At 31.5% G+C, this 27,304-nt stretch overlaps 1 protein-coding gene across 1 annotated transcript in view; it reads left to right on the top strand.

Moving 5' to 3' along the window:
- Nucleotides 1–27,304, top strand: part of LOC134721559 (uncharacterized) — a 37,407-nt gene that overhangs the window by 3,452 nt on the left and 6,651 nt on the right. Inside the window, exons 2-25 of the mRNA XM_063584656.1 lie at nucleotides 272–717; nucleotides 1,407–1,468; nucleotides 4,466–4,572; nucleotides 4,911–5,039; nucleotides 5,670–5,721; nucleotides 7,858–7,928; nucleotides 8,283–8,417; nucleotides 9,402–9,479; nucleotides 9,996–10,067; nucleotides 10,984–11,104; nucleotides 11,781–11,939; nucleotides 12,386–12,545; nucleotides 13,439–13,511; nucleotides 14,201–14,248; nucleotides 18,390–18,433; nucleotides 19,778–19,958; nucleotides 20,301–20,374; nucleotides 21,027–21,180; nucleotides 21,684–21,869; nucleotides 22,721–22,900; nucleotides 23,446–23,585; nucleotides 24,351–24,551; nucleotides 24,969–25,095; nucleotides 25,609–25,728. Of these exons, the coding sequence (XP_063440726.1) occupies nucleotides 314–717; nucleotides 1,407–1,468; nucleotides 4,466–4,572; nucleotides 4,911–5,039; nucleotides 5,670–5,721; nucleotides 7,858–7,928; nucleotides 8,283–8,417; nucleotides 9,402–9,479; nucleotides 9,996–10,067; nucleotides 10,984–11,104; nucleotides 11,781–11,939; nucleotides 12,386–12,545; nucleotides 13,439–13,511; nucleotides 14,201–14,248; nucleotides 18,390–18,433; nucleotides 19,778–19,958; nucleotides 20,301–20,374; nucleotides 21,027–21,180; nucleotides 21,684–21,869; nucleotides 22,721–22,900; nucleotides 23,446–23,585; nucleotides 24,351–24,551; nucleotides 24,969–25,095; nucleotides 25,609–25,728 (3,078 nt within the window). The 5' untranslated portion in view covers nucleotides 272–313. The remainder of the gene's footprint in view (nucleotides 1–271; nucleotides 718–1,406; nucleotides 1,469–4,465; nucleotides 4,573–4,910; nucleotides 5,040–5,669; nucleotides 5,722–7,857; nucleotides 7,929–8,282; nucleotides 8,418–9,401; nucleotides 9,480–9,995; nucleotides 10,068–10,983; nucleotides 11,105–11,780; nucleotides 11,940–12,385; nucleotides 12,546–13,438; nucleotides 13,512–14,200; nucleotides 14,249–18,389; nucleotides 18,434–19,777; nucleotides 19,959–20,300; nucleotides 20,375–21,026; nucleotides 21,181–21,683; nucleotides 21,870–22,720; nucleotides 22,901–23,445; nucleotides 23,586–24,350; nucleotides 24,552–24,968; nucleotides 25,096–25,608; nucleotides 25,729–27,304) is intronic.

A 27,304-nucleotide genomic window follows, 5' to 3' on the forward strand; every position in this document is an offset into this window, starting at 1 on the left:
ATGTAAATTGAAGCCATGTTTACAACTTCATCCGGGTATTCAACAAAGAAAAATAACTCGTGTTTGCACTGTTTTGAGTGGGAAATATAAAAGAGGTTTTCCGATCCTGGTAAAATGGGACTCATTGTCAGCTGTCTGAAGCTTGAATCCTGATAAACTGGGACTCAAAGGTGAAAGGGTTAAGCAATAAATTAGATTAAGAAACTCAATATTATCTAAACATTCAACTTTTAACTAATTTTCTTATAATATAATGCAATATCTTTTTCAGCAAAGACTTTCCATCAGATAAGAAGACAACATAAGAATTCCCATGGAAAATCCTGAAGAAATACTACCTGAAATTTTAGCAACATTGTTTACAACATCCTCACCTGCTACTGAACTCGAGTCACTTAAGCTAATTCATAAACAGTTGCGTTCCCTGTCTTCAATTAATAACAGAAATGCTTCAGACTTTGATCTTAAATTTACTTTGTCTTCACTGGAAGGAAATCCATACCAAGATGTTGGTATTGAAGTATTATGTAAAACGCAAAATTTACTGAACAAATTTACATGCTACTTGTTAGAGCGGAGGTTTGGTTGGTCAGAGTCCAATCAGGAAACTGGAGGACGTCGTGTTAGAAGAATGTCATGTACCGGAGTTACCCTAGAAGCTAGTGATGGACAACAGAAAGCTTTTATCAATGATCTTATAGACAGTTTGATTCAATGGTAAAATTCACAATGACATCATAGTTTCAGAAAAATCAACCTTCAGTTCAGAATACATTGTAGAGGTGCTCAATACATCTTTGTATTCCTCACACATTCTTTGATATATTTTTGTCACTTTCATAATTATGTTCATAATTTCCTTTTCAAGGTATGAAACATACAGTTTTGTACCTATACAGCTATTAACATGATTATTATTAAGAAAAAATAATACAAGTCTGATGATAGTTCAGAGATTGTAACATTTATGTGTGAATGTTTGAACTGAAAATATAATTTGTGAATGCTACCATCTAAAGATTCTCTACTGCAACTCAATACTTCAAAGCTGAAGGTTAAATGTAAATGCAATGATAACAAAATACCTGTTTCTAGTTTCTACATGCATATTTGATATTTTGGCATTTGTTTGATTTACTTAACTATAAAAACGTGCATGCTTGAAATTCCATGTCTAAAACTGATTTGTTTTTTTAAGTATGGAATATTTGAATTTTTGATTTGAAAATTAACTACAATTAGTTTATAGGATGTAGAATAAGAAAGGATATGTATGAATTATAAAATGTTTCAGCTTGTACTGCCAAGTTAAAGGTACAAATGTATGAACATTGAACAAAAAAAACAATTATTAATGATCATGATAAACTATCAAAGGTTGATTTTGCTTTATGTTTTATTTTCAGGTTGATACATCAGAAAATCACAGAATCACTTTTAAAGTCTTTTGAATACACATTGAAGCAAGGTAAGTCAATCATTTTTCCATTACCTTTACCTTGAAATAGAAAGGACACTTTTCATCTAGTTTTCCAGAATTTGGTTGACAGGGGTACAAAAATATGTTTTTTTTCTTCATAAAATTTCTTTATACATGTATCTCTTATTATATTAAAAAAGAAGATGGGCTTTGATGGGAGAGTGGTCTAAGTAGTTACTACTGTGTAATCACTAGCCAGTTGAGTTAACACTGATATTGTGAGTGCGAAACCTGCTCTTGCAGGTGCACTCGACTCCAATCTTAATTGACTAGGATTTATCAGTTTTCCTATCGAAGGTCAGTGGGTTTCTCTGTGCACTCTGGCTTTCTCCACCAATAAAAACTGTCAGCAACGAAATAGCTTAATGCATGCTTAAGAAAGAAGTGGTATGATTGGCAATAAGAAAACTGTCCAAAAGTGACCAAAAAAATAAGGATATAAATAACTAACGGTCACCATAAACAGCCTTCAACATTGAAGAAAACTCATAATGTATACATATTCCATATAGTAGGCTATAAATTCCAATGCATTACACAATTAATTCAAAAGAGATTTAGTTTTAAAAAACAACAGAAACAAATATGATTGACAGCAACCTGTGGCAAGAATTGAATAAAAAGCTTTTTACTGGGGACACGCTTGCAACTTTTCTATTAAAAAAATATACCATGAATTGAATTTCAGGTAGAGGTGGTCGATGTAAGTAGACAGAGAGATATTAACAAAACATGCGTGCTTAATATTTCACTGATAAGCCAGCAGACGCCTGTAGTTCAGTTATATCCTCTATCATGTCTTTAGATGTATTCATTTACATTCCCAAATTTTGAATAATTATTACTGATAATCATACCAGTACATTGTCATAAAAATGCTGTGATTTTATATGAGGGACAATGACAGTGTTTAAATACCAGTACCAGGGTTTCCCCTGGGTCAATTATTTTTTTCGCCACCTCTTTCGCCAAAACAATATATTTTTCGCCACTTTATTATTTTTTTCGCCCAAGTAACACAAATATATATTTCTTATAAAATTTTCCTTTTTTTCCAGCAGCCCCCCTCCCTCACAGGAATGAAGCATCTTATCATTTGGAATTGATCCCTCGTGTAAGGTGTAGTCATTACATTGAAGGGTTACTCTCATGCCAACCTTTTGGATAGATTTCATAATGACAGTTTTCTTTTCTAGACCATCGTAAATAAGTAAAACTTTATGCTTGAAACATGTGTGTAACTGAAAAGACTTTAAAGTACCCACTCAAATCAATGATCTATATGAAAGTTAAATGATAAAGTTTTAAATCAGAGACCTTTCTTGCTTTGAATATTTTTCGTCATAACAACAATTTTCTTTTCTGGACTATAATTAAAAGAAGGAGAAGAAGCGTAAAAATTTTGCTTCAAACACGTGCTTTGCAAAGTTGTTAATAAATCCCTTTTGAGACATGTGACAGAAGCCATTTAACCATAATTTCATTTTGTAATATCATACAATCAACACCTTTATTAATTAGTCCTTTGATGTCGATAGTTTTGAATGCAATCAGCTGATTATTGATTTTCTGTCAAAATCTTAACGAGTTCAAGGTGAATTCCAAGTCTGATCGGTAAAGTCAGAGAAACCCGTAAAAAGTAAATAAACAAGATGGCTGAAAATAAATCGTTTTATATATTTCTTTCGCCAAATTCTTTCGCCAATGACGAATTTTAATCGCCACAATTATTATTTTTTCGCAAATTGCGAAAATGACAACCTCCAGCGGAAACCCTGACCAGTACAATTCATTTACTTCAATGTCTTAGAGCTTTTTTCTTTTTCTGTTTGTTTTTAATGACTATAAACAAATTCCTTTGCATAGCTTAAAAGAAGTTTTATATTTTACTCTGCTTAAAACATATTTTGATTTATAGCTTTTAGTAGAATAACAGTATATAAGATATATATAAACATGCTTAGTTAGATTTTTTTTTATAGTGATTTGATACATTCATTATTCTTTGTTATATATTTTAAGCAAAATTAATATTTCCAATATAAATGGAAAATGCATTTTTATTCTAAAATATGGAATTTACAATTATTTTCTGGCAGAAAGTTTTGTTTTGTACATTAGCTGTATAAACTTATAAAAAAGTTAAGATTTAGATTTTATAAAATGTTTATTTTCAATCAGTGTGTTAATTTCACTGTTCTCCTAACAAATTACATATACATGTAGCATCCAGGTAATCAGATATTTTGAAATACCACCCTGTTTCTAGAAATTATAACATCAAATCTATAATACAGTCTATGGGAAAATCTTGTCAGATAGTCTCACATTACCATGATTCCAAAATGTACAATTAAATATTTACCATCCTTCATCCATAACTCTTTCAATTAAAAGAAGTTATCAATTGTTTTTAAATTACCTTTGAATTTGCATCTTTCATTAGCTTTGTTATGCCCCACCTAGGGGCATTATGTGTTTTGGTCTGTGTATCTGTTCGTATCACTTATTCGCTTCTGGTTCAATTTTTTATTGGTCAAGGTAGTTTTTGATGAAGTTGAAGTCCAATCAACTTGAACTTAGTACAAATGTTCCCTATGATATGATCTTTTTAATTGCAAAGTCAAATTAGAGTTTTGACCTCAACTTCAAAACATATAAAATGAAATGGGAGTGGGGCATCCGTGTACTATGAACACATTCTTCTTTTCAATTATACATGTGGTTCAGAAAGAATTAAATTGATAAATTTAACTTGCATTGTAATTTTTGTATTAAATTTTTAACTTTCCACCATCATTCTGTGTGTGGTTGTATAATGTATTAACAAAACACACTTTTTGACACATCACAATACTTGTGTGGCTCGTGTGAATGTTTTATACTGACTACGTGACTTTCAACATAAACATTCAGAATATCTTTTGATTAAATCTACAAAATGATAGATTAAAAAAACAATCTACACCTTGTTTTTCATTGCAGTAACAAACATGCCTGTTGTCAGAAACAGAGCTGTGGTTCACATCATGGATTGGTTAAAAGAAAACAGGGAGAATCTCAAAACATGTTTATCCTGTGCCACAATACTGGTAAGAGAACTAAAATTTCAAATCATATCAATCTTTTTTATCATGTGAAAAAATAAATGCACGCAATAATTTCTGAATTTACAGTATACTTTTATTACCTATAATGTTTGAAAGGTAATAGCTCTCACAGTTGGTACATGCTTTAAGAAATTATTAAATGTGTTCTGTTCGAACAAATGATATTGTACTGCGCCTGCATAGTGTCAAGGATCAAGAAAAGAACTAATAATTTAATATTCCATTTTTATTTTAAAATTACTCATATTAAAATTTTGAATTTTTCAGTAATGATTGCACGTGTATATTTCACAGAATGATATTTGTGTCTCTGTTTTTAGGTGTTGATACAGATGTCATTAACAGATGTGTGGTCAGCTATCAGAAATTCTTGTTCTAAACAGTTGGGTCACATTACACCATACCTGCCACTCCAGTACCAAGAAGAACTCTTTAATCAGCTAGTCACAGTAAGGTTATAATCACAATAATTTTAACTAGCATTTTATTTTTTTGTATAGGAACAGGATTTCTCTCAATATCCAAAAAATCAAAATCACATTTTAGCTTTAAATAACAAAATCACAATAGTGAATGCAGGCAATAATTTCAGAATTTACAGTATATAGGACATGAATAATAGGGCTCTCTATGGTTAGTTCGGCCATATTGGATAGGGAGCAGATTTTTTTGAAAGAGGTAGAAATAGTATGAAAGTGTGGAAAATCCTATGCATGTTTCTAAGCAACTGCTCTGTTTTAATGATGTGTTCCCATTTTTCACACCATTTTCACCTCCATTATGAAAATCTGCCCCCTATCCAATATGGCCGAACTAACCATGAAGAGCCCTATTGCTGTGTAGCTATATATTGAATTAGTGCTTGGATACAGTTTGATAGACTATTTTAATTCCATGAGAAAAAAATCATTCATTGATGGAAATTGAAGTTTTTGACTTTATGTCTATGTCCATTTAAAATTGTGTAATTAGCAGAATTTACTCTGTGCTAAATTTTTTGTTACAACAAATATGCAATAAAGATATTGTTACGTTGGGGAAAAAAATGAAGAAAAAAAATGTTTTTGTTATATTTTCAGATTTGTAAGTGTCTCAAAAGTTCCTGGCAGGCCAAAGAGGGTGCAATCATGGGTAAGGATGTATGTTGTATCATTATACCCCCGCTTTAAAAAAGGGGGGTATACTGTTTTACCTCTGTCTGTCCGTCCGTCCATCAGTCCGTCCGTCAGTCAGTCAGTCCGTCCCACGAAACTTTCATCACATTTTTCTCAGGAACTACACATCCACCCTTTCTGTAATTTGTATCAACATTTATATATGTCAGCCATACCGTGTGATGCATTTTCAGATTCATCACTTGACAACTTCCTGTTTACCGAACACTTGTATGATTTTACACATGATAGCCAAGTTGAAAATTTTCGTCACATTTTTCTCATGAACTACACATCCACCCTTTCTGTAATTTAGTATCAACATTTATATATGTCAGCTATACAGTGTGATGCGTTTTCAGATTCATCACTCGACAACTTCCTGTTTACCGAACACTTGTATGATTTTACACATGATAGCCAAGTTGAAAATTTTCGTCACATTTTTCTCAGGAACTACACATCCACCCTTTCTGTAATTTGGTATCAACATTTATATATGTCAGCTATACCGTGTGATGTGTTTTCAGATTCATCACTCGACAACTTCCTGTTTACCAAACACTTGTATGATTTTTACACATGATAGCCAAGTTGAAAATTTTCGTCACAATTTTCTCATGAACTACACATCCACCCTTTCTGTAATTTGGTATCAACATTTATATATGTCAGCTATACCGTGTGATGCGTTTTCAGATTCATCACTCGACAACTTCCTGTTTACCGAACACTTGTATGATTTTACACATGATAGCCAAGTTGAAAATTTTCGTCACATTTTTCTCAGGAACTACAAGAAAATGATTTCTGGAATTTGGTTTCAACATTTATATAAGTCACCTATACTGTGTGATGCGTTTTCAGATTCATCACTCGACAACTTCCTGTTTACCGAACACTTGCATATTTTTACACTATTAATACTATCCACTTGCAGCGGGGGTATCATCAGTGAGCAGTAGCTCGCAGTTTCACTTGTTGTTACTTGCTGTAAAATTGGACAAATATTTTACAGAAAATTGTTCATAAACAAATGGAACTGCCAAAAAACTGATAAGAATGACCAAGGAAGCAAAAACTATGAATTGTTGAAGGAAACTTAATAATTTCTTTGTAAAATTTATTTTATAAAATGGATGTTTATATTTTGGGAAAGGATTAACTTATTCCAATGTGTGCATTAATTACTGGTTTTCATATCTCCATACTGCACAATTACAGAGTAATTACTTTTTATGCCCCACCTATGATAGTAGAGGGGCATTATGTTTTCTGGTCTGTGCCTCCGTTCGTTCGTTCGTCTGTCTGTGCCTCCATTCGTTTCAGGTTAAAGTTTTTAGTCAAGGTACTTTTTGAAGAAGTTGAAGTCCAATCAACTTGAAACTTAGTACACATGTTCCCCATGATATGATCTTTCTAATTTTAATGCCAAATTATAGTTTTGACCCCAATTTCATGGTCCACTGAACATAGAAAATGATAGTGCGAAGATCAGGTTAAAGTTTTTGGTCAAGGTAGTTTTTGATGAAGTTAAAGTTACATCAACTTGAAACTCCGTACACATGTTCACTATGTTATGATCTTTCTAATTTTAATTCCAAATTAAAGTTTTTACCCCAATTTCACTGTCCACTGAACACAGAAAATGATAGTGCGAGTGGGGCATCCGTGTGCTATGGACATATTCTTGTTTTGCATCTGATAGGCACATAAATTGATAATTGCTAGATGCTGATACTTGGAATTTTTCAATATAACAAATATTTAGTCAGCAGCAAGTTGTAGTGTGCTAGTTGTTTTCAGAACTGCAGTGGCGGATCCAGAGGGGGGGTTCCGGGGGTCCGCACCCCCCCTTTATTTTGGCCGATCAATGCATTTGAATCGGGACATATGTTTGCACCCCCCCCTGCACCCCCCCTTTGCCCTGGGCTAGCACCCCCCCTTTCGAAAATTCCTGCATCCGCCACTGAACTGTCAGAAAACTATTTCTTTTTTATGATACTTTTAATTACAAATGAGGATATGATAAGCAAGACAATGTGGGCAACTTCTTTTTTTTTGCAGAAACTGTTTCTTTCTGTTTCAAAGACTGTGCTTCTTTTATTTTTAGGTATAAATGCTATGGTACATCACTACCAAGACAAAACAGATGTCAACTTTGGATTGGAGGAGGAATACAAGGTCAGGGTCATCTTAAATAAGCTTTTTGTTAGATGGATATTAAACTGCATTAAAGGAAAATTATTGCGAAATAATTGAAAATAGCTCAATCTATCCTAAAAGCATTTAAAATGTATTTTATTATTAAAAAGATAGTTATGAAGGTAAAAATAAGATTTCTCAAGCCAAACGAACAAAAAAACAAAGCACAAACAAGCAAAATAAATTTTCAATACTTATCATGCAGAGATCAACCAGTAAAAAAAAGTTATTGGAAAAAGTTACAGGAGAGAAAAGACAGAATTGATTTTAACTGTTTTTCAACTGAAAGTTTTCAAAGAACAAGTAGGGTAAAAAAAATCTTTCTATTTTCAGAAATGTCCACCACCAGAATATATATCTAGTCAAATAATAGATGTTGTGTTTACACTCCTATCTAACCCACAACTTACCATCAGAGAGAATGCAGCAAAAGCTATTTCAGGATACATTTCCTCAGCTGATGTGAAGGTATGTATATATGTCAGGGACGCCGGGTATATTTAAAGTCTTGTTACTCCTTTCTTAACAACTTTTATCAAAAACAGATACCGGTACCATAACAAAAGTTTAAAATTTTTTGAAAATTTGGTTGCTTTGTGACTGAACGGTTTAAAAGTTAATCTGCAGTAATCACTAGCCTGTCAACACAGAGGCAGTGAGTTTGAACCCTGCTCTTGCGGATGCACTTGACTTCAATCTTAAGGTGGCTCGTGGGTACAAAAATTTCAGCAAAAAATTAAACCTTTATGTTTTTCATTACAAATTTTATTCATTACACTATGAGTTATTACTTTATGATATGGTACAAGAGTCAACCCAAATAATCGATTTTAGGTTTGGCCCCAGATGACTTTTAAAATGTTTATACCATTGAAAAAGCTCCAAATTATCTCCCTTTGGTGCAAAAATGCCATTTTTTTGCATTAAATTCGAAATATCTTTTTTAGCTCATCTGTGACCTATATTTTTTATTATTGTTTTCAAATAAGCTGTATATAAACTAAATAATTGTAAAATTTAAGCAATTTCTGTAATTAGGTTATTTTTTTATTTCGATATTACCTCTATTTTTCCTATTAGTTCAACAGAAAAAAAGGACATTAACAAAAATGTATGCTTCTTCTGGAGGCAGATTGTGAGCTTAAATGAACGGTGACCCCATTTTTTTATTTCATTTATCTTTTAAGTATATGATAAAGTTCATTTATAAAAAAATATAGTGAAATCCTATATTCGAAAAAAAAAGATTTATACCCAGGAGCCCCCTTAATTGATTAGGATTACTATTTTTCCAGGAGACGTCAGTGATACCCTTGAGAACTCTTGTCTTCTTCCACCAATAAAACCTGGCTGCCATGACATGTAATTCTACTTTGCATGCATATAATTTTCAAACTAGTCTTTGTTTTTATATACTGTTGAAAATTTTCAAAAGTTTGGTTATAATTGCAGGTAGCATTGTCTACATTTGAACAAGTACTGACTCTACTGAGAAATGATGTCTTTGTTTCAGACGAAGTACATACAGTTGTAAGTAACTTTATTGTCAGATCATACCACCCAAAGGTTATTCATTATTTGAAAAAAATATTTTTCTTGATAACTATTGTTATCTCTGGTTTTAAGTTATTATTAAACTTGTGTTCAGAATAATGTGAGGTCATAGTTAAAGGTCAACTATGATGAGAAGAGAACAATCAAATAACATGCTGATTATGAAAAAATAAACAACTGGTTGGGACAAGTTATAATTGACTAGATAAAAGAGAAAAAAGTTAAAGCCTATTTTGAATGTACTTTTAACTCATATTAGTGAAAATATTAATTGCATTAAATATTGTAGTATGATTGAATCAAAAAGCCCTCTTATTTAAGAAAAAAAGATGTGTCTAAATAACTATTAATAATTCCATAAAAGTTTTGTTTTCATTTACTTTTTCTGTTGACAAATATTTTGATTTATGTTTTTGATTCACAAAGGTTGTTATTTAGTCTAACTGATGAAAAATATACGAGACCTTGCAGATATCTGATATATATTTTCAGATGTTACCAATAGAATTGTTGGATGACTATGCAGCAGAAGGTTTCTTAAATGTCAGTTTGTTTATACTCAAAGTAAGTATAGAGAGTACATATCAACTTACAGTTAGTTTTCTCGTTTGAATTGTTTTACATTGTCTTATCGGGGCCTTTTATAGCTGACTATGGGGTATGGGCTTTACTCATTGTTGAAGCCCGTACGGTGATAGTTGTTAATGTCTGTGTCATTTTTTTCTTTTGTGGATAGTGGTCTCATTGGCCCCATACCACATCTTTTTTATAGTAATTGTCAGTTTGTTTATACTGAAAGTAAATACTGTAAAATTCAGAAATTATGCGTGCATTTGTTACAACAATTTTGTCATTTTGGATGATAATTTGATTTTAATTTTTATGCAATATTGTGAAAAATCCTTTTAATTTATATAAAAAAATTCAAAATGAGAGTTTAAATTATTGGGATTTTAACCCACTAAATTTTTTTGACAATAATAAAAACATCGCAATAATTTTTGAATTTACAATACAGACAGTACACATGCACTGAAATGTCAGTTTGTTAATACTAATGGTATGTATAGAGGGTACTTACATTTCAGTTTGTTAGTACTGATTGTGAATTTAGATCTATAGTGAAAGAAAGTCCTTGAAAAAAGGCTTGAAAGAATTACTGATTCTTCTTGATGTTGTGTTATTAATGGTAAGCTATTTTAGTGAGTGAATTTAGGAATCCCATACAAAACCATAGATTAACCATTTCTGCTTTTATTATTTGAAACAGCAGTTAAAACCTCTTTCTTTGAATACCAAGAACATACTTTCATGTCAAAGGGCACTAAAATTTATCCGTCTTTTAGACATAAATGTAGTTTATATGTAATGCCTGATATTTTCATATCAGACCAGAAATTGTCCAAAATTTGTATATTTTATAACTGCTGAAATGTTTTCTTAGACCTTGCTTCACCTCTGTTTATTTTTCTTCTTGCAGGTTTTGCCATTGAAAGTACTGTTACCAAGATGGCCTCAATATGTATCAACATTTCTCTTATATCTATCTCATCAGGCCTCCACAGTCAGGCAGGCAGCCAGTAATATATTCAAATATCTTGGTAAGTGTCACAACCTACCAGGGACAGATCTAGCCAAATTCAACCATATTTCCCCATTCAAAAAGATCGATCACCCCCTGAAACTCCCTGGATCAGCCACTGCCTAAACAAATCAAAGCATGAGGGGGGGATTTTTCTGGATTCAGGATTGAGCTGTTTTATTTACTGGAATTCGGGAATACTGTGGATTCATTTGTTTTCGTGGGTACCAATTTTTGTGGATTAAGGTAAACTTGCATTTTCGTGGACATTAGAGGTTGTGTTTTTGCCAAAGTCTGCATAAATTCCTTTAGAAAATTTGTAATTCATTGAACATTTAAATTTGTGGTTCCTCTGACTGTGCCAACGAAATCCACAACATATAAAAAAGAAGGAAGAACAAACTGGTATTCAATGAATATTAATGAATCCACGGTAACTAGTTTAATTGTTGGGAAATCAGGATCTATTAATTTGTGAGGCAGGTATGGACACACTATTATTGGGATTTGGTATTTGTTTACTCAGGAGATTAGGATGAAACCACATCCATCCCCTCGAGTCAAACATGATTTGTGAACGTATTAGTTTCTACTTCATGAAGTAACTTGACTGCATAGTGAATAGACTACCAATTTTATTGATAAATTCATTACTGTTTACATGTAAATAATCGTTCTAAAACATTTTTTTGTAGTTGCAAAGAGCAGTCATTGTGTTGTATTAGTTAAACTGGTTCTACAGTGTTTGATTAAGGACTGGGAACCAGACATAACCCACCTGACAATACCACATGACCACCACCATAGTATGTTATCTCAGGGATCAACGATACCTTCTGTAAACTCTGCAAAAGGTGAGTTCACTGCTAGCTTAACTTAAGTCTTTTTGTCCATTTCTGTCTCTCTCTGTGTACTTAAAATAAGTTATCACAAGTTAAGAGCGTTAATTTGCAAGCATAAACGACATAAAAAACCAAATACACAAACAAAGGAATGCAATGCCTATAAACTTAGTGACCTTATGATGTGATATGCAAAAGAAATTGTATTGTAAAAAATGTCTTACTTAATTTATATAAAATATTAGGAAAGTGTGACTATGACTGATATTTTCTATATTTTGTTGATATTTTTCAACCCTTATATAATTAATTTCTAAATGGCAGAGAAGATAGGAGATGAAATAATAAGAATACATTGTACATGTGTTTAAAGTTTATTTCTATAAAAAAAAAGTCATGGGCAGTTTGTCAGGAAAGCATGTTTTCTAAGTATTCATGTATTTGATTGTTTGTTTTAGGTTTACCCTTGTTACAAGCTTGGGAAAGTAGAGAAGGGAGACTGTTTGCATATGAACTGATTTTGAAGTATTTGTTGAAAAACCACTGGCTTTATACATTTGGTCCTGCAGGTGCTGGGTTTATTGAAAAGTATCAAAATACAGAAACAGAGGCTGATGGGTAACTTTTAATTTATTTTTTAATATAAAGACATGAAGATTCTCATTGGGGACTTATTATACATATAGTTGATAACATGCAGGGGTCACAACACTAAAATTTTTTAGGGAAAAGTGACTTCTCCCTGGTAGCTAAACAAGACAGAGAGAAGACCTAGCATGGAGACTTCTGCGAAGTTCAGAGATCCTATCAGTGCTTTTTTATAAATTTAATATCAGACACCTCTGATCAAATCTTTTGTCATCTCTGACTCAGACATGCCTCAGCAAATAGTTTGGGAATTCCTCAATTTACAATCTTGCCATTTTGATGCCCCACCTACGATAGTAGAGGAGCATTATGTTTTCTGGTCTGTGCCTCCGTCCGTTCATCCGTTCGTCCCGCATCAGGTTAAAGTTTTTGGTCGAGGTAGTTTTTGATGAAGTTGAAGTCCAATCAATTTGAAACTTAGTACACATGTTCCCTATGATATGATCTTTCTAATTTTAATGTCAAATTAAATTATTGACCCCAATTTCATGGTCCACTGAAAAAAGAAAAAGATAGTGTGAAGCTCAGGTTAAAGTTTTTGGTCAAGGTAGTTTTTGATGAAGTTGAAGTCCAATCAATTTGAAACTTAGTACACATGTTAACTATGATATGATCGATCTATTTTTAATGCCAAATTAAAGTATTGATCCCAATTTCACGGTCCAGTGAACATGTAAAATGATAGTGCAAGTGGGGCATCCGTGTACTATGGACACATTCTTGTTTTTTTCTTTTTCTCACAAATATGAGGATCAATTGTATCAAGTATACATAATATAAATTATAGGCTTTTTAGTAATTTAAATGAGTTTTATCCTGCCTTTATATGATGCTGAAGTAACATTTGAAATTTCCATTTCTAGTAGAGGTGATGGTATAACAGGCAATGGATCACACATGCTGTACAAGTCACACACCATAGATGCAGGACAAGAGGTAATTTTCTTCTCACTACTAATGAGCATCAAAAATCAGATTAGGTTTTATACACACCTATATTATATTATGCTTGAGGAAAAATAGAATTAACAATTTTGACTGATAATTTCTTATAAATTTATGGCATCTTTGTGACTGCATGGTCCAGAACAACTTTTTCCACAGCCATCACTAGCCTGTCAACATTGAGGTTGTGAATTTAAACCCCACTTGTGACAACTTGTGTTGGACTTCAATCTTTATTGACAAGGATTGCCAGTTTTCATATAGACGGTCAAGGTAATCTTTACGCACTCTGGCTTCCTCAACTTATAGAATCTGGCCACCATGAAATAGCCAGCACAAGATTGCTATAAGTGACATTTAACCAACAATCAATCAATCTTAAAACTTTGTTGTTTTTTTTCCACTTGAAATCATAAAAACTTATATTCTGAGCACATATAGATAGATGTATATCTCTGATATGACCTATATGCTTATTTATTGAACCCATATAGCACTAAGTTATGTCTGATTAGGTTACTGATGAATACTCTGTCAGCTGCAGAGATATAATGATGTCAATATGAATCAGAATGGTAGAAATTAAAGAAATAATACATTTTTTTTGTTATTTTTTTTTGTAAATTTCATTGTTATAAAGTTTTTGGAAAAGAAGTTGAATTTTGAAAGAATGTTTTCAGAGTATTACAAGGAAACTTCAGTATTCTAAATCAGAAAAATCTATGTTTGTAAGTATAGTCAACACATACATTTAGCTCCCGCTGTTTTTACTTTCAAATCTTTGCACTGTATTGTTTATTTTGTATCAATAGAAGAAGGATACATTATTACTTTTAAGTTTTCAGTTTGAATGAGTTTTTGTCATCAGTAAAGTGACCCTATGGTATATTGTTTAATCTCCAATATCTTGTCAGCTCTCCTATTATATTTCTTCAAATTTATTTTCAAGTTTTGTCATTAAAAACCTTTATTAAGTCCCCATAAAACTACAGTAGATATATGTAAAAATTGTGAAAAACAGTATGTTACACTTCAAAATTGTTTGTTTTTATGACTGTAATATATTCAGAAACTATTGCTATGAAAACAGGCTCTCAGATTTTGGCTTATTGATAAAATGAGGTTTTCTTAATGCTTTGAGTTCATGCGTGCTTTGGTAGGATTGCCAGCCTAGTGAGGATAGGCTCTTAGATTTTGGCTTGTTAAAAGAATGATGTTTTCTTTATGCTTTGTTTACATGACTGCTGTGGCAAGGCTGTCAGTTCAATGAGAAGGTAGGATATTCTTGGATTTGGCCTTAACAGAATGATGGATTTACAAATGTATGAGTAAAATTGAGAACATACTGTCATTCCTATGAGAACGGGCTCTCAGATATCTGCTTGCATTTCATCTTGAAATTTGATTTCTTCGGATTGTGTATATACCTAAAGTAAATTGATAAAGTTAAATTTTTTGGTCTAAGAATTTTAAGGTGAATGAATTTGTATGTAACTATGGAAAGTTGAACTGGAAATTTAAAGGAGAAAAAAATATTCAAATAACTTTTTTCTCCAGTAAATAAAATTCAACAAAAATAAATAAAAAAATCATGATTGTATAGAATGCACAGGATATTAGTGATAAGTTCATCCTTTTGTAGTGTTATTGAAAGCAAATCATTGTGTAAAACTGTGAAAAAATATATATTTGTACACTCTCACTGCTAACACTTTTAAGCATGACAATAACATCAAAAAATGCTTTAGTGATCATGTGATTATTGTAAATCCAGTTTCTTCTGAAGCAACAAGATATAGGTATAGGAAGATGTGGTATGAGTGCCAATGAGACCACTCTCCATCCAAATAACAATTTATAAAAGTAAGCCATTAAAGGTTAATGTACCGCCTTCAACACGAAGCCTTGGCTCACCCCAAACAACAAGCTATAAAGGGCCCTAAAATTACTAGTAACAACAAACAGAAAAACCAAAGGTCTAATCTATAAAAAAAAAAAATAGAAACAAGAAACACGTATAAAATTACATAAACAAACGACAACTACTGTTCATCAGTAATTCCTGACTTAGGACAGATGCAATCATTTGCAGCAGTATTAAACTTTTTAATGGTACCAAACCTTCTCCCTTTTTTCTGAAACAATAGTATAACATCATAACATAGAAAAACACACGATAAAATATCAATTGGTAGGCTTAACTTCTCAAAAAACGTAAATTAACACACTATGTACGAATAAATTTGATTTGAGATACCTGAATGCAAATACAAAGTTAATAATATTATTATTAGGGACAAACATTCAAGGCCAAAATCAAACAAACAAGTCCAAACAAAGCTCTGACATGACACCACTGCAAAATATTAAACAACCCTTAGAAAATATGAATTTTTGATTTTTTAAATTATGCATTGCTCACAGAAAATTACAGTAAGGATATTTTGTATGATTTCCAATGTACATCTATTTCAAGAATATGTATACAGTCATATTTTAGAAAGGATACAAGATTCATGTTCCCTGTTTCTAAGATTTTAGTTTTATTATATGTTGTATTTATATATGGGAAACAAAATTCAATCTGTAGACTTATTATTTGTAGTTAGATATTATGATTTTCACTTTTTATTAGATTAAAGTAAATAATTATGTATATATAGATAACTTTAAATAAATTCCCAAAACCTGATACCTGAATTAAAAACAGTTTTCCTCTTAGTTAGAAAATATGCGATAGAATGAAATTCAAAACAGTGTGGCTATTGATTGACAGATTAAATTCATCCATTGACTGGGACAATTTACGTGAACATTTGTCTGTAACAACCACTGTTCACGACGTACCTACTATAGACATTTAAACTGTGGGGTCACCAAAGGTTTCTAAACGCTTTTAATTATAAAATATTTCGAAAAATTAATCAGGAATAATCTTTTTGTTTTGATTTATATAATTAATATAAATCAAAACATCATGTTATTTCTGATTAATTTTTAGAATTACTTTATTTAGGTGTTGAGAACCTTTGGTGACCCCATAGTTTAAGAGTCTTTTAAAAGTGCATAGTGAGCCACACTGTTTTGAATTTCATTCTAATTGATTTTAAAAAAATGTAATTTTATAGAGATACATGTGTATAAGGTATATGATACTCACATATTTAAACTGTCATAGGTTGTTTTTTTACCTTATTCAATAAGAGTTGTTAGAATTTTTTCTTTATGAATAATTATGTTATAATGGCAGAAAAACATTACCAAAGACAGTTTCTAAAATATTGTTTCCACTCTTCATATTATGTAAAAATCACATGGATTTATAATTTGTATCTAAGAAATAATCCTTATATGTTTATATACTACTGACAGCAGAAAAGGAGACTTTATAGTTTGAGACAGGTAACACTACCATGCATGGATGTTTCTGGCATGTAGAAGTAAAGAAAAGTCTTTAATCTACACTTGTTCAAATCTTCTCCAAGTGTCTTTCATTCAAGCATCAACTATTCATGGTGTATATCTAATTTTACCACAAGGGGTCTAATCCCCTTTGATTGAGGAAGTCTAGGCCTCTTTATTGTGGAAAGTATATGGTTCTTACAGGCCACAAGACTACCTTCATTAATAAAACTGACTGCAATGCCAGATAGTCAAAGTGCTAAAAGCAGCATTTAACACCAACAATCAATCAATTCTCTGATGACATTTTTTCAATGTTTCAGGAATTTAGTATATAAAGTTTATTTTTTTCTTGATTTGATTGGATATTCTGAATGATCTTAACACTTTAAATTTGGTAGATAAATACATGAATGGTTTATGCTGCATGCTTCATTGCAATCAAAAGGATATCTTACATTCAGTTATGTACACTATTATATTACAATACAATGGTATAATGATGTCATTTTCTGTCATCATAAGGTCAGGAATAGGTTTATACTTTTTGGACTAATTTTCAATGGCTGAAACAAACAAACACTTGTGTGTAAAATCAGACCTGCATGGTTATTTAGATGGCTTTAAAATTTAGTATGAAAATTCTAGATCTACTTTGAAAAACTAAATTTTCTTATAAGTGCAAAATTAATATTGCATATATGTTAATGAAACCAGGCAGTGCATAAGTTTTAATTATAAAATTATATAAGAATTGCTGTTACAATCAATATTGGCAAATTTGTATTATTGTAAAGAATTGCTGCTGCAGATATATATTTCCAATCTGAATCTAATTTGAAGCATTTTCAATCACCAGTTTGTGTTTCAATGGCAAAGATTTGTCTCACTGCAATCACCTGCTGCTTTATTATGCTGTACAGATAATTAAGTTGATAAACATAAATATTTTTCATCTCTGGAAATATTTCCTGTTTTCCATCTCTGGGAATATTTCCTATTTCGTTGGATTCTTGTAATATTTGAGAAGTTGTGTATTAAGATGTGCTTTTAACTTATATTCTCTTTTTCTAAACTCACTTTTTAAAATTATGATAAAAAAAAGTGTACTCCTTTAGAAATTGATAAAAGGTAAGATAAAGATAGGAATATATATGTGCTTGTGTAACCAGGCCCTTATATGTGGTAACTTTTATAATGTGTACTTTATTACATTAATCTGTTGTATCGACAGAAATTGACCTCAATTGCACCAGAAACCATGCATTTGAATTTGTTTGCCATATATCGCTATTTGTTTTCTGTATGGTGTAGGGGGACTTTTATTAGTCCTTTTATTATTTTATGGTGCAAGTATACTAAATGTGTCTGTCTACATAACAATTATGTCATGCAGAAAACTTTTACCTGAACATAGTAATGCTTTGTCTGTAATTAAATAATAGAACTGATATCTTTTTTTTTCAGTATGTTTCTCAGCATCAGAATGGTACAGGGGAGAGGTCTCATAGGTAAGTCAATCCAGTGGTAATAGACTAGGATTTGAAGAGAGGATGTGGTCGCTATATATTCTAATATGACGTGCTTCTTTCACTTTGTAAACAACACTGTGTGAAAATTCTCGATATATCTATACTTAGCGCAGACTCAGAGATATACATAATAATGGATGTTACAAAATACCTCCCACGTAAATCCACATGTATTTGAACCTGCATTGAAAACGCTTTGCCAAATTTATTGTATTACTAATTTTAATTAAACAAAAAACATTACAGAACTTTTATTCTTATTCAGATGCATAATAAAAAGAATTAATGTATTGCAACTAGTTTTGTTTATTTCCTAAATATAGTAACACTGTATATTTTGTGCAATGTCAATTTCATCATGGAACACTTTCTCTACAATGAGGGGTTCATTAAGGGATGCAAATAAGCTTGATATTTATGTTACGATTTAAAAAAAATATCAATATACTAATTTAAGTTGCAGTATAAAAAACAATATTTAGTCAATATCACAAAAATAAAAACTTTTTTGTAACCAACGAAGTTCGTATAATATTGTATTAAAATGGAATTCTGAGGTTTTCTATTCTATTGCATTTGATTCAGCGAGTCAACATGGCAGCTCCTTCTTTACGAAATGTCAATTTTGGATTTGACGGTAGCTTACGAGAAAACATGTAAATTAAAAATCGAAAATATTGGGTTTGAGAATTAAACATATTTTTTATAGCGGTTATTAACAAAATAATTAATGCAAGTTAAAGATGTATGAGAATATTTGAGCTTTATCTAACAAGGAGTAAAAAAGAACAGCTCCACACACGGCATACCAACCCTCGCTTCAGTATTTAAATTAACTTATTTGTCCATTAGAATCGAAATAATTCATGGAAGCCATAGATTTGTTGTAAATTTACACATGGCATGGGCCGGGATATTCGTTAATTTTATCCCTCGCTAACGCTCAGAATAAAATTCGAATATCACGGCCCAGGCCATGTGTAAATTTCCAACAAATCTATGGCTTCCATGAATTATTTCTTAATTGAACAGAAAGCACCTGTGCAGGTTTATTTTAGTCTGAATTGAGAAATACGGAAAAGGATAATTTGTATTTTTTGTCAAGAGAGTTGCATTCAGATTTTATCAGAAGAATAAGGAATGAAACTTTATACTCTTGTCATTTAGCAACATACACAGACAAACAAATTACCACATGTTCATGTAGGTACTTATACAGTAAACAACCTTTAGAAATGATTTTTTTTTTAAATTTTTATCATAGATGACCTGTGTTCTGTAAATGTACCTTTATAATATCAAATACTTATTTTTTCATTGTAGACATACTCATTCCCTGTCTGAGAGTCTTGAATCTCCTTATAATCTGAATGGGTCCAGTACACCTATAGAATCCTCTTGTAATCACGGGTCAGAGGAAGTGTTTCATAATGGACCAAGTCAGTTAGATACAACATACTCAATACTAATGCAAATACAGGTGCTAGAAAGATCAAATAAAAAGGTAAAATATTGGTGAAATTTTAAAAAGAAATACAGGATCTAGAAACATGAAATAAAAAAATCAAATACAAATATTTTTTTTGTTAAATGTGTGCTAGAAAGATCAAATGAGTAAGTAAAATACAGACGAAATAAAACAAAAATGCAGTTACCAGTATAAATATAAAGAAAATGTAAGATAAAGAAAAACTAAGTTCTAGTAGTGTTGATCAGATAGTACAATATAAGTAAGACTGAAAAATACAATTAGAATTTTGTGTCAAAATTGTTCTCTCTTATAATTTGAAATGCTTCATAGATTTTGGTATGATCACCTTATATATTGGTCCTAATTATTTTTCAGAAAAATCAAAAGAATTGTCAGCATTTTATGCATAGTACATCATTAGAGGAGGTGGAGAAATTACTCAAAAATAGGTTAGTTCTGTCTTGTTGCATCATCATATTTTGCCAATTGACATTTTAAAATGGGCAACAACAGTCAATCTATAAATAATATTTAAACAGTTTATTAAATTTCCTTGTAATGAAATAAAAAGTAGATATGTATTTACTAGCATAAAGGTTAGATTTTATGACTAATTTACTTAAAATTGTAGCTCAGTTTTAACATTATGTCTCACAAATAAAGAGTTTAATTGAAACAGATACATGTACTGCCATTTTTACTCTTTGAATATGTTTGTTTTGTTCATGCATCATTGACAATGTAATGGAATTTGATGCGACTGTCATACAAGTGAGAGGTTTAGCTAGCTATAAAACCAGGTCCTATCCACCATTTTCTACATTAGAAAATGCCTGTCCCAAGTAAGGAATATGACAGTTGTTATCCATTCGTTTGATGTGTTTGGACTTTTGATTTGGCCTTTTGATTTTGGATTTTCCTTTTTGAATTTTCCTCGGAGTTCAGTATTTTTGTGTTTTTACTTTTTATAGGTCAGAACGACACTGAACATTCTAAAAATAATTCAACATGTCTCTTACATATAACATGAACGTGTTATGTGTTATGAAAACAATGTGCAGAAGCAAATACTCAACTTACGGTCTCAATCTTTTCTTACAGTCAACAGAATAATTCTAAAATTGAAGAACTCCTCAGAAAAGATGTACATGTAGTTGATGTGGATTTTCTCAGCAATATCTTAATAACAATTCTTCATCAGACTTTACAGTGTATGTCAGACAATCAGTGGGAACTCAAACGGATGTCTAAACAGGTAAGTGGAGACCAAGACATATGCCTAAAAAGTAACAAAATCTGTGGGAATTCAGCAGAATCTCAAAATGTTAGTAAGAAAACCATAGGGAAGGAGTATGCATGTCTACAAAAATTATTAAGGTTTGATAAAAAACAAAAAAAATCTCAAAAAAAAATCATTATAAAAGGTCCAAATTTAAAGTATATTAATGAAATATTAATTTGTTCTTGACCTGATTTTATCATTTATTTTGACATTGTTAAACGATATGGAAAAGGAATGCTGATGTCAGCACTTTTAAAATCTTTGAAGCTATAAAAATATGTCTGTATCAACTTCCTTATAAACTTTAGGGATAATGTTTCTTTAATTGAAAATATGTAAACAAGAAAACTTTTTCTTATTAAATAATAAGTGTCAAAGTTATGCATGGATATAAATTCAATAACAAATATGTCATGGTATAAAAGATGACTTAATTCATGAAAGAACAACAATTTAGTGATTATACTTTTTTCCAGGTTTTACCATGTTTAGCAGAGGTGATACGATGGTATGACATCAATATTTTAGAGAATATCTGGAAAGCTTACTTGCCAAAGAAAACTTGCCTGTTGACATATGCTGCTTCTGTGATGTTAAAGGAATCAGTTGTGCATTGTGTCAAGTTACTTCCCTTGTTACAGAAACCACCTAATGCATGGCAGGTGAGTTATCTACCTTGATGCAGGATAGGAAATAAATTGTCTCCCTTGTTATTTTAATCTAATTCAAGTATTTCAATCATCACAGAAACTTGGGAAATGATAGATTATTGTCTTTGTTTCAAGAAGATTGTTTTATGTCTGATGGCAAATTGGTCAACAAGAAAGTACATACTGTAGATTCATTATTATTTTTGGGGATTTCAATTTTGATGGATTTCATGTGTACAGGTGATACATAAAATTAACTGTTCAACATAAAACAAACTTTCTAGAGGCTTGTATGCTGACATTGACAAACCACTAATATTTAATATCCACGAACATGTAAGTTTTCCTGAATCCACAATAATTGGTACAGACAAAAATAAATGCATCCAAAGTATGTATATTTATCGGTAATTCGTATATTTTCCCTTTGATCTTACTACCTAATATTTTCAAGTATCAACGTACTGGCTGTATCACTGAAAATATTAGGCAATACATTGAGTGACGTCATAACATTGCGTGACGTCATAATTACCGATAAACAGAATAATAGGTAGTTGAGTTTTTTGATACTGACTATATCATGTTGAATATCTGAACTCGCCCTAATGGGCTCGTCTAGATATTTCACATGATATAGTCAGTATCAAAAACTCAACTACCAATTATTCTAAATTGTTAGCTGTACAAAATTGCTTTATTTAAATTAATTACATTATGTATTCTTTAGAAGAATGATGGTTCACTTTATTGAAGACTATAAGCAACTTTATATGTTCTGCATCTATTAAATAAATGATTTATGTAAATATTTAGTGGTCAGTACAAATGTTCAATATTTATTTATTATGAATATTTTTCAGGACCATGACATGTGTAAACGAGTAATATCCAAAATAGTCTCTAGTGTGACAGTGAATATACAGAGTTACCTCCCCTATATTGACATATTATTACAACGACCAGTGTTTGACAGATTATCAGTGGTGTCTGCCAGCACTATTATAGCAGCACACAGTTATTTCAACATTCCAAATGACCAGGTTTGTTTACAAATGATTCCCATCCACAACAAACAGGGCCGATTTAGAAATATTCATTAGAGGTGTCCCACTGACGGTCTAAGAAGGGACATATTTAGTCATGCTTCAGTGATTCCTTATATAATCAACCAATTTGTTCACCAAGTTAACCAAGCAAATTGCTTCTTGTAATTCAATTTAAAATCATTTGATCTCATTCAACAAGTCATCCAAATAATTACTTTCAACAATTTAATAGAAAATTATCTCCCTTTGCAGTTAGCTGAAATCTTAATCAGAAGTGACCCCCTTTGAATAAATCAACTGAACATTTATTTATTTGAATAAATCAATTGAACATTTATTTATTTGAATAAATCAATTGAACATTTATTTATAAGTAGGTACGTCAAAATTAAAAGTGATCTCTTTAATAAGTCATTGGAAAAATAACATGTAACTCTGGCTATTTAACCAGTCAGTAAAGAGTAATCAACCATCTTAATTTTATTCTGTCAAAAATTAAATAGTATTTGACATTTTTACATGTTTATTTCTATTTTCAGAGATTTAGTCAGATAGCTACCTTGTTGTCTTTCTGGAAGTTACTGTTTTGTTTTTCTCACCCTAATACTAGAATTTCCAAAGAGTTATTACAGGGAGCAGATATACGACTCTTCTCCTCACCTTTTGAAGGATACCTCAGGTAAACTTCAACTATTGTTAATCTTAATAAACAGTATAAATAGTGATTGTGAATGACACAGCTATCCAACAGTCCAAATAACATAGATTTGAGCAGCTATGTGCAAATTTATGGCCTTCAACAATGAGCAAAATACATACAGGATAGTCAGCTTTTAAATCCCATCATGACAAAATGAATAACAAAACAACAAAAAAAACTGCCTGATTTATGACAAATCAATTAATAAAAAAAGGTAGACAGCAACAAATGTAAGCCACTGAATAACAGACTCCTGACTTGGAACTGACAGATATAGTTATTAGTGGCAGGGTTCTGAATTATGCTTGGAATGAGGTTACATTTACCATTTACAGAACATAACAGAACTTGTTTTAAAATTTATTCTTAAAAATTATAATTTTATATTGAAAACATAATGTAATTTCTTTCATCAACATGAAAAACAAGAGCCCATTAAATTTTCAATTAGCAAGCTGGTATTTTTCTACCTGAAAAAGATGAAGTCTGAATCTGCCTACAACATTGAAACATGATATTGTCTTTTAATAATATAGATATATCATCAGTACTTTAGACATTAGAATAGCTATAATTTTCTCAAGAGGATTTATAAAAAAAAAAACATTTTAAACAATGCCAGTGTTAAATATCATCAGTTAACTACCGTATCTGTTACAACTATATGTTGTAATATCAGTGATAGCAGGATAAGACTGAATAAGACTATAATTGTATAATACAAATATGTATGTATATTTTCAGCTGTTGTCTGGTGAAACCAGAGACAAAACTACAGTGTGCCAAACAGGTAGAGAAGTTTTTTGTGACAGAAGTCCACCATGGGATCAAGCCATTCCTTCTGAGTTTACCTGTAGAAAGTTCCTCACTTATGTTACCTGTTATAGCACATTATACTGGACTATTTATAGATAATAATCACGTCTGTAAAACTATGTGTGATTGGTGAGTTATACGGGATTTCTACCTTTTTGTAAATAGATAAAATGTATGTATATAAGCCTTTGAGAGATATGTCAGAAATACAGGATTTCTACTATCTGATTACAGATGTATTGATGTATGTGATATAAGTTATTGAAGAATCTTGACAAGCTGAGCTGCAGTGTTGCAGATGCTATGAATACATAAAGATCACCCAAAAAGATATTCACACTGAAAGTTTATAAAATTCGTGTTTTATCTACTCACTGGCAAGCCAGAATATTCTATTAATGCAAAGAATCTTTAAATATTTTTAAAGCTGTTTGCAATAGAAGTTGCTTTTTGGATTTGGATTGAAAAGTAATTGTGAACTTCTGAATTATATGTCTAGGACATTCAGCTTTTAGCACTAAACACTTATTTTTATTTCTTTTACAGTTTGAATTCCTTGGGTTCTAAGATAACAGATTTTGTGAGTGGTTTGACTGATCAACAACAGATGCAGGGTTGTCTAAAGTGTATACATCTGACACTGAAGGAACTAGCAGCTATAATTACAATGAAGGTAAATATACCCTCACAGTTTGGGTCGTTTAGGATTTATATGGGAATCATCCTGTCTATCAGTCTATCTGTTAAAAATATATTCATTTATTGTAAACCACTGAGTATGTGAATTAAGGAATATAAACCTGTTCCTACAGGTGTAAGGGGAGATAATTTAAGTTAGTGTCTTAAATATGATGTGAAGATGAATTTCTACAAGACTAACACCTTAAGATGGACTTACAAGATGAAGATAATATTCTAAATAAGTCATTCTTATATTCTACACATTATTCTGGATCTGGACTTCAAAGTTTGATGCTTAGAAATGAATATAAAAGCAAATGTGGCATGATTGCCAATGAGAATATCTCAGTAGCATGTTAAATAAATTCTACTATCTTTCTCAAATAGCAACAAAATCTAGCACTTGACAACATAGAAACTGTAATAAAGATATTGCACATATTTATACAGTATTTAGAATTCTGAATTTTTATTCAAAATATTTATTGTAATTTTTTATTTGAAGACTGCAGACCTACATATGGTACAGAAGATTCTCTCAGCTTATTTAGTCCTGTGTAAGGTCATTAATCCTACCAGACATCTTAGGATTATACTGGTGGCTATATGTTCTAGAGTTAGTGATGTAAGTATACAGCTTATTTAGTCCTGTGTAAGGTCATTAATCCTACCAGACATCTTAGGATTATACTGGTGGCTATATGTTCTAGAGTTAGTGATGTAAGTATACAGCTTATTTAGTCCTGTGTAAGGTCATTAATCCTACCAGACATCTTAGGATTATACTGGTGGCTATATGTTCTAGAGTTAGTGATGTAAGTATACAGCTTATTTAGTCCTGTGTAAGGTCATTAATCCTACCAGACATCTCAGGATTATACTGGTGGCTATATGTTCTAGAGTCAGTGACGTAAGTATACAACTTATTTAGTCCTGTGTAAAGTCATTAATCCTACCAGACATCTCAGGATTATACTGGTAGCTATATGTTCTAGAGTTAGTGATGTAAGTATACAGCTTATTTAGTCCTGTGTAAGGTCATTAATCCTACCAGACATCTCAGGATTATACTGGTAGCTATATGTTCCAGAGTCAGTGACGTAAGTATACAGCTTATTTAGTCCTGTGTAAGGTCATTAATCCTACCAGACATCTCAGGATTATACTGGTGGCTATATGTTCTAGAGTCAGTGACGTAAGTATACAGCTTATTTAGTCCTGTGTAAGGTCATTAATCCTACCAGACATCTTAGGATTATACTGGTGGCTATATGTTCCAGAGTTAGTGATGTAAGTATACAGCTTATTTAGTCCTGTGTAAGGTCATTAATCCTACCAGACATCTTAGGATTATACTGGTGGCTATATGTTCCAGAGTTAGTGATGTAAGTATACAACTTATTTAGTTCTGTGTAAGGTCATTAATCCTACCAGACATCTCAGGATTATACTGGTGGCTATATGTTCTAGAGTCAGTGATGTAAGTATACAGCTTATTTAGTCCTGTGTAAGGTCATTAATCCTACCAGACATCTCAGGATTATACTGGTGGCTATATGTTCTAGAGTTAGTGATGTAAGTATACAGCTTATTTAGTCCTGTGTAAGGTCATTAATCCTACCAGACATCTCAGGATTATACTGGTGGCTATATGTTCCAGAGTCAGTGACGTAAGTATACAGCTTATTTAGTCCTGTGTAAGGTCATTAATCCTACCAGACATCTCAGGATTATACTGGTGGCTATATGTTCTAGAGTCAGTGACGTAAGTATACAGCTTATTTAGTCCTGTGTAAGGTCATTAATCCTACCAGACATCTCAGGATTATACTGGTAGCTATATGTTCCAGAGTCAGTGACGTAAGTATACAGCTTATTTAGTCCTGTGTAAGGTCATTAATCCTACCAGACATCTCAGGATTATACTGGTGGCTATATGTTCTAGAGTCAGTGACGTAAGTATACAGCTTATTTAGTCCTGTGTAAGGTCATTAATCCTACCAGACATCTCAGGATTATACTGGTGGCTATATGTTCTAGAGTTAGTGATGTAAGTATACAGCTTATTTAGTCCTGTGTAAGGTCATTAATCCTACCAGACATCTCAGGATTATACTGGTGGCTATATGTTCTAGAGTTAGTGACGTAAGTATACAGCTTATTTAGTCCTGTGTAAGGTCATTAATCCTACCAGACATCTC

The sequence above is a fragment of the Mytilus trossulus genome, chromosome 6 (assembly GCF_036588685.1).
Source record: "Mytilus trossulus isolate FHL-02 chromosome 6, PNRI_Mtr1.1.1.hap1, whole genome shotgun sequence".
Lineage (NCBI taxonomy): Eukaryota > Metazoa > Mollusca > Bivalvia > Mytilida > Mytilidae > Mytilus > Mytilus trossulus.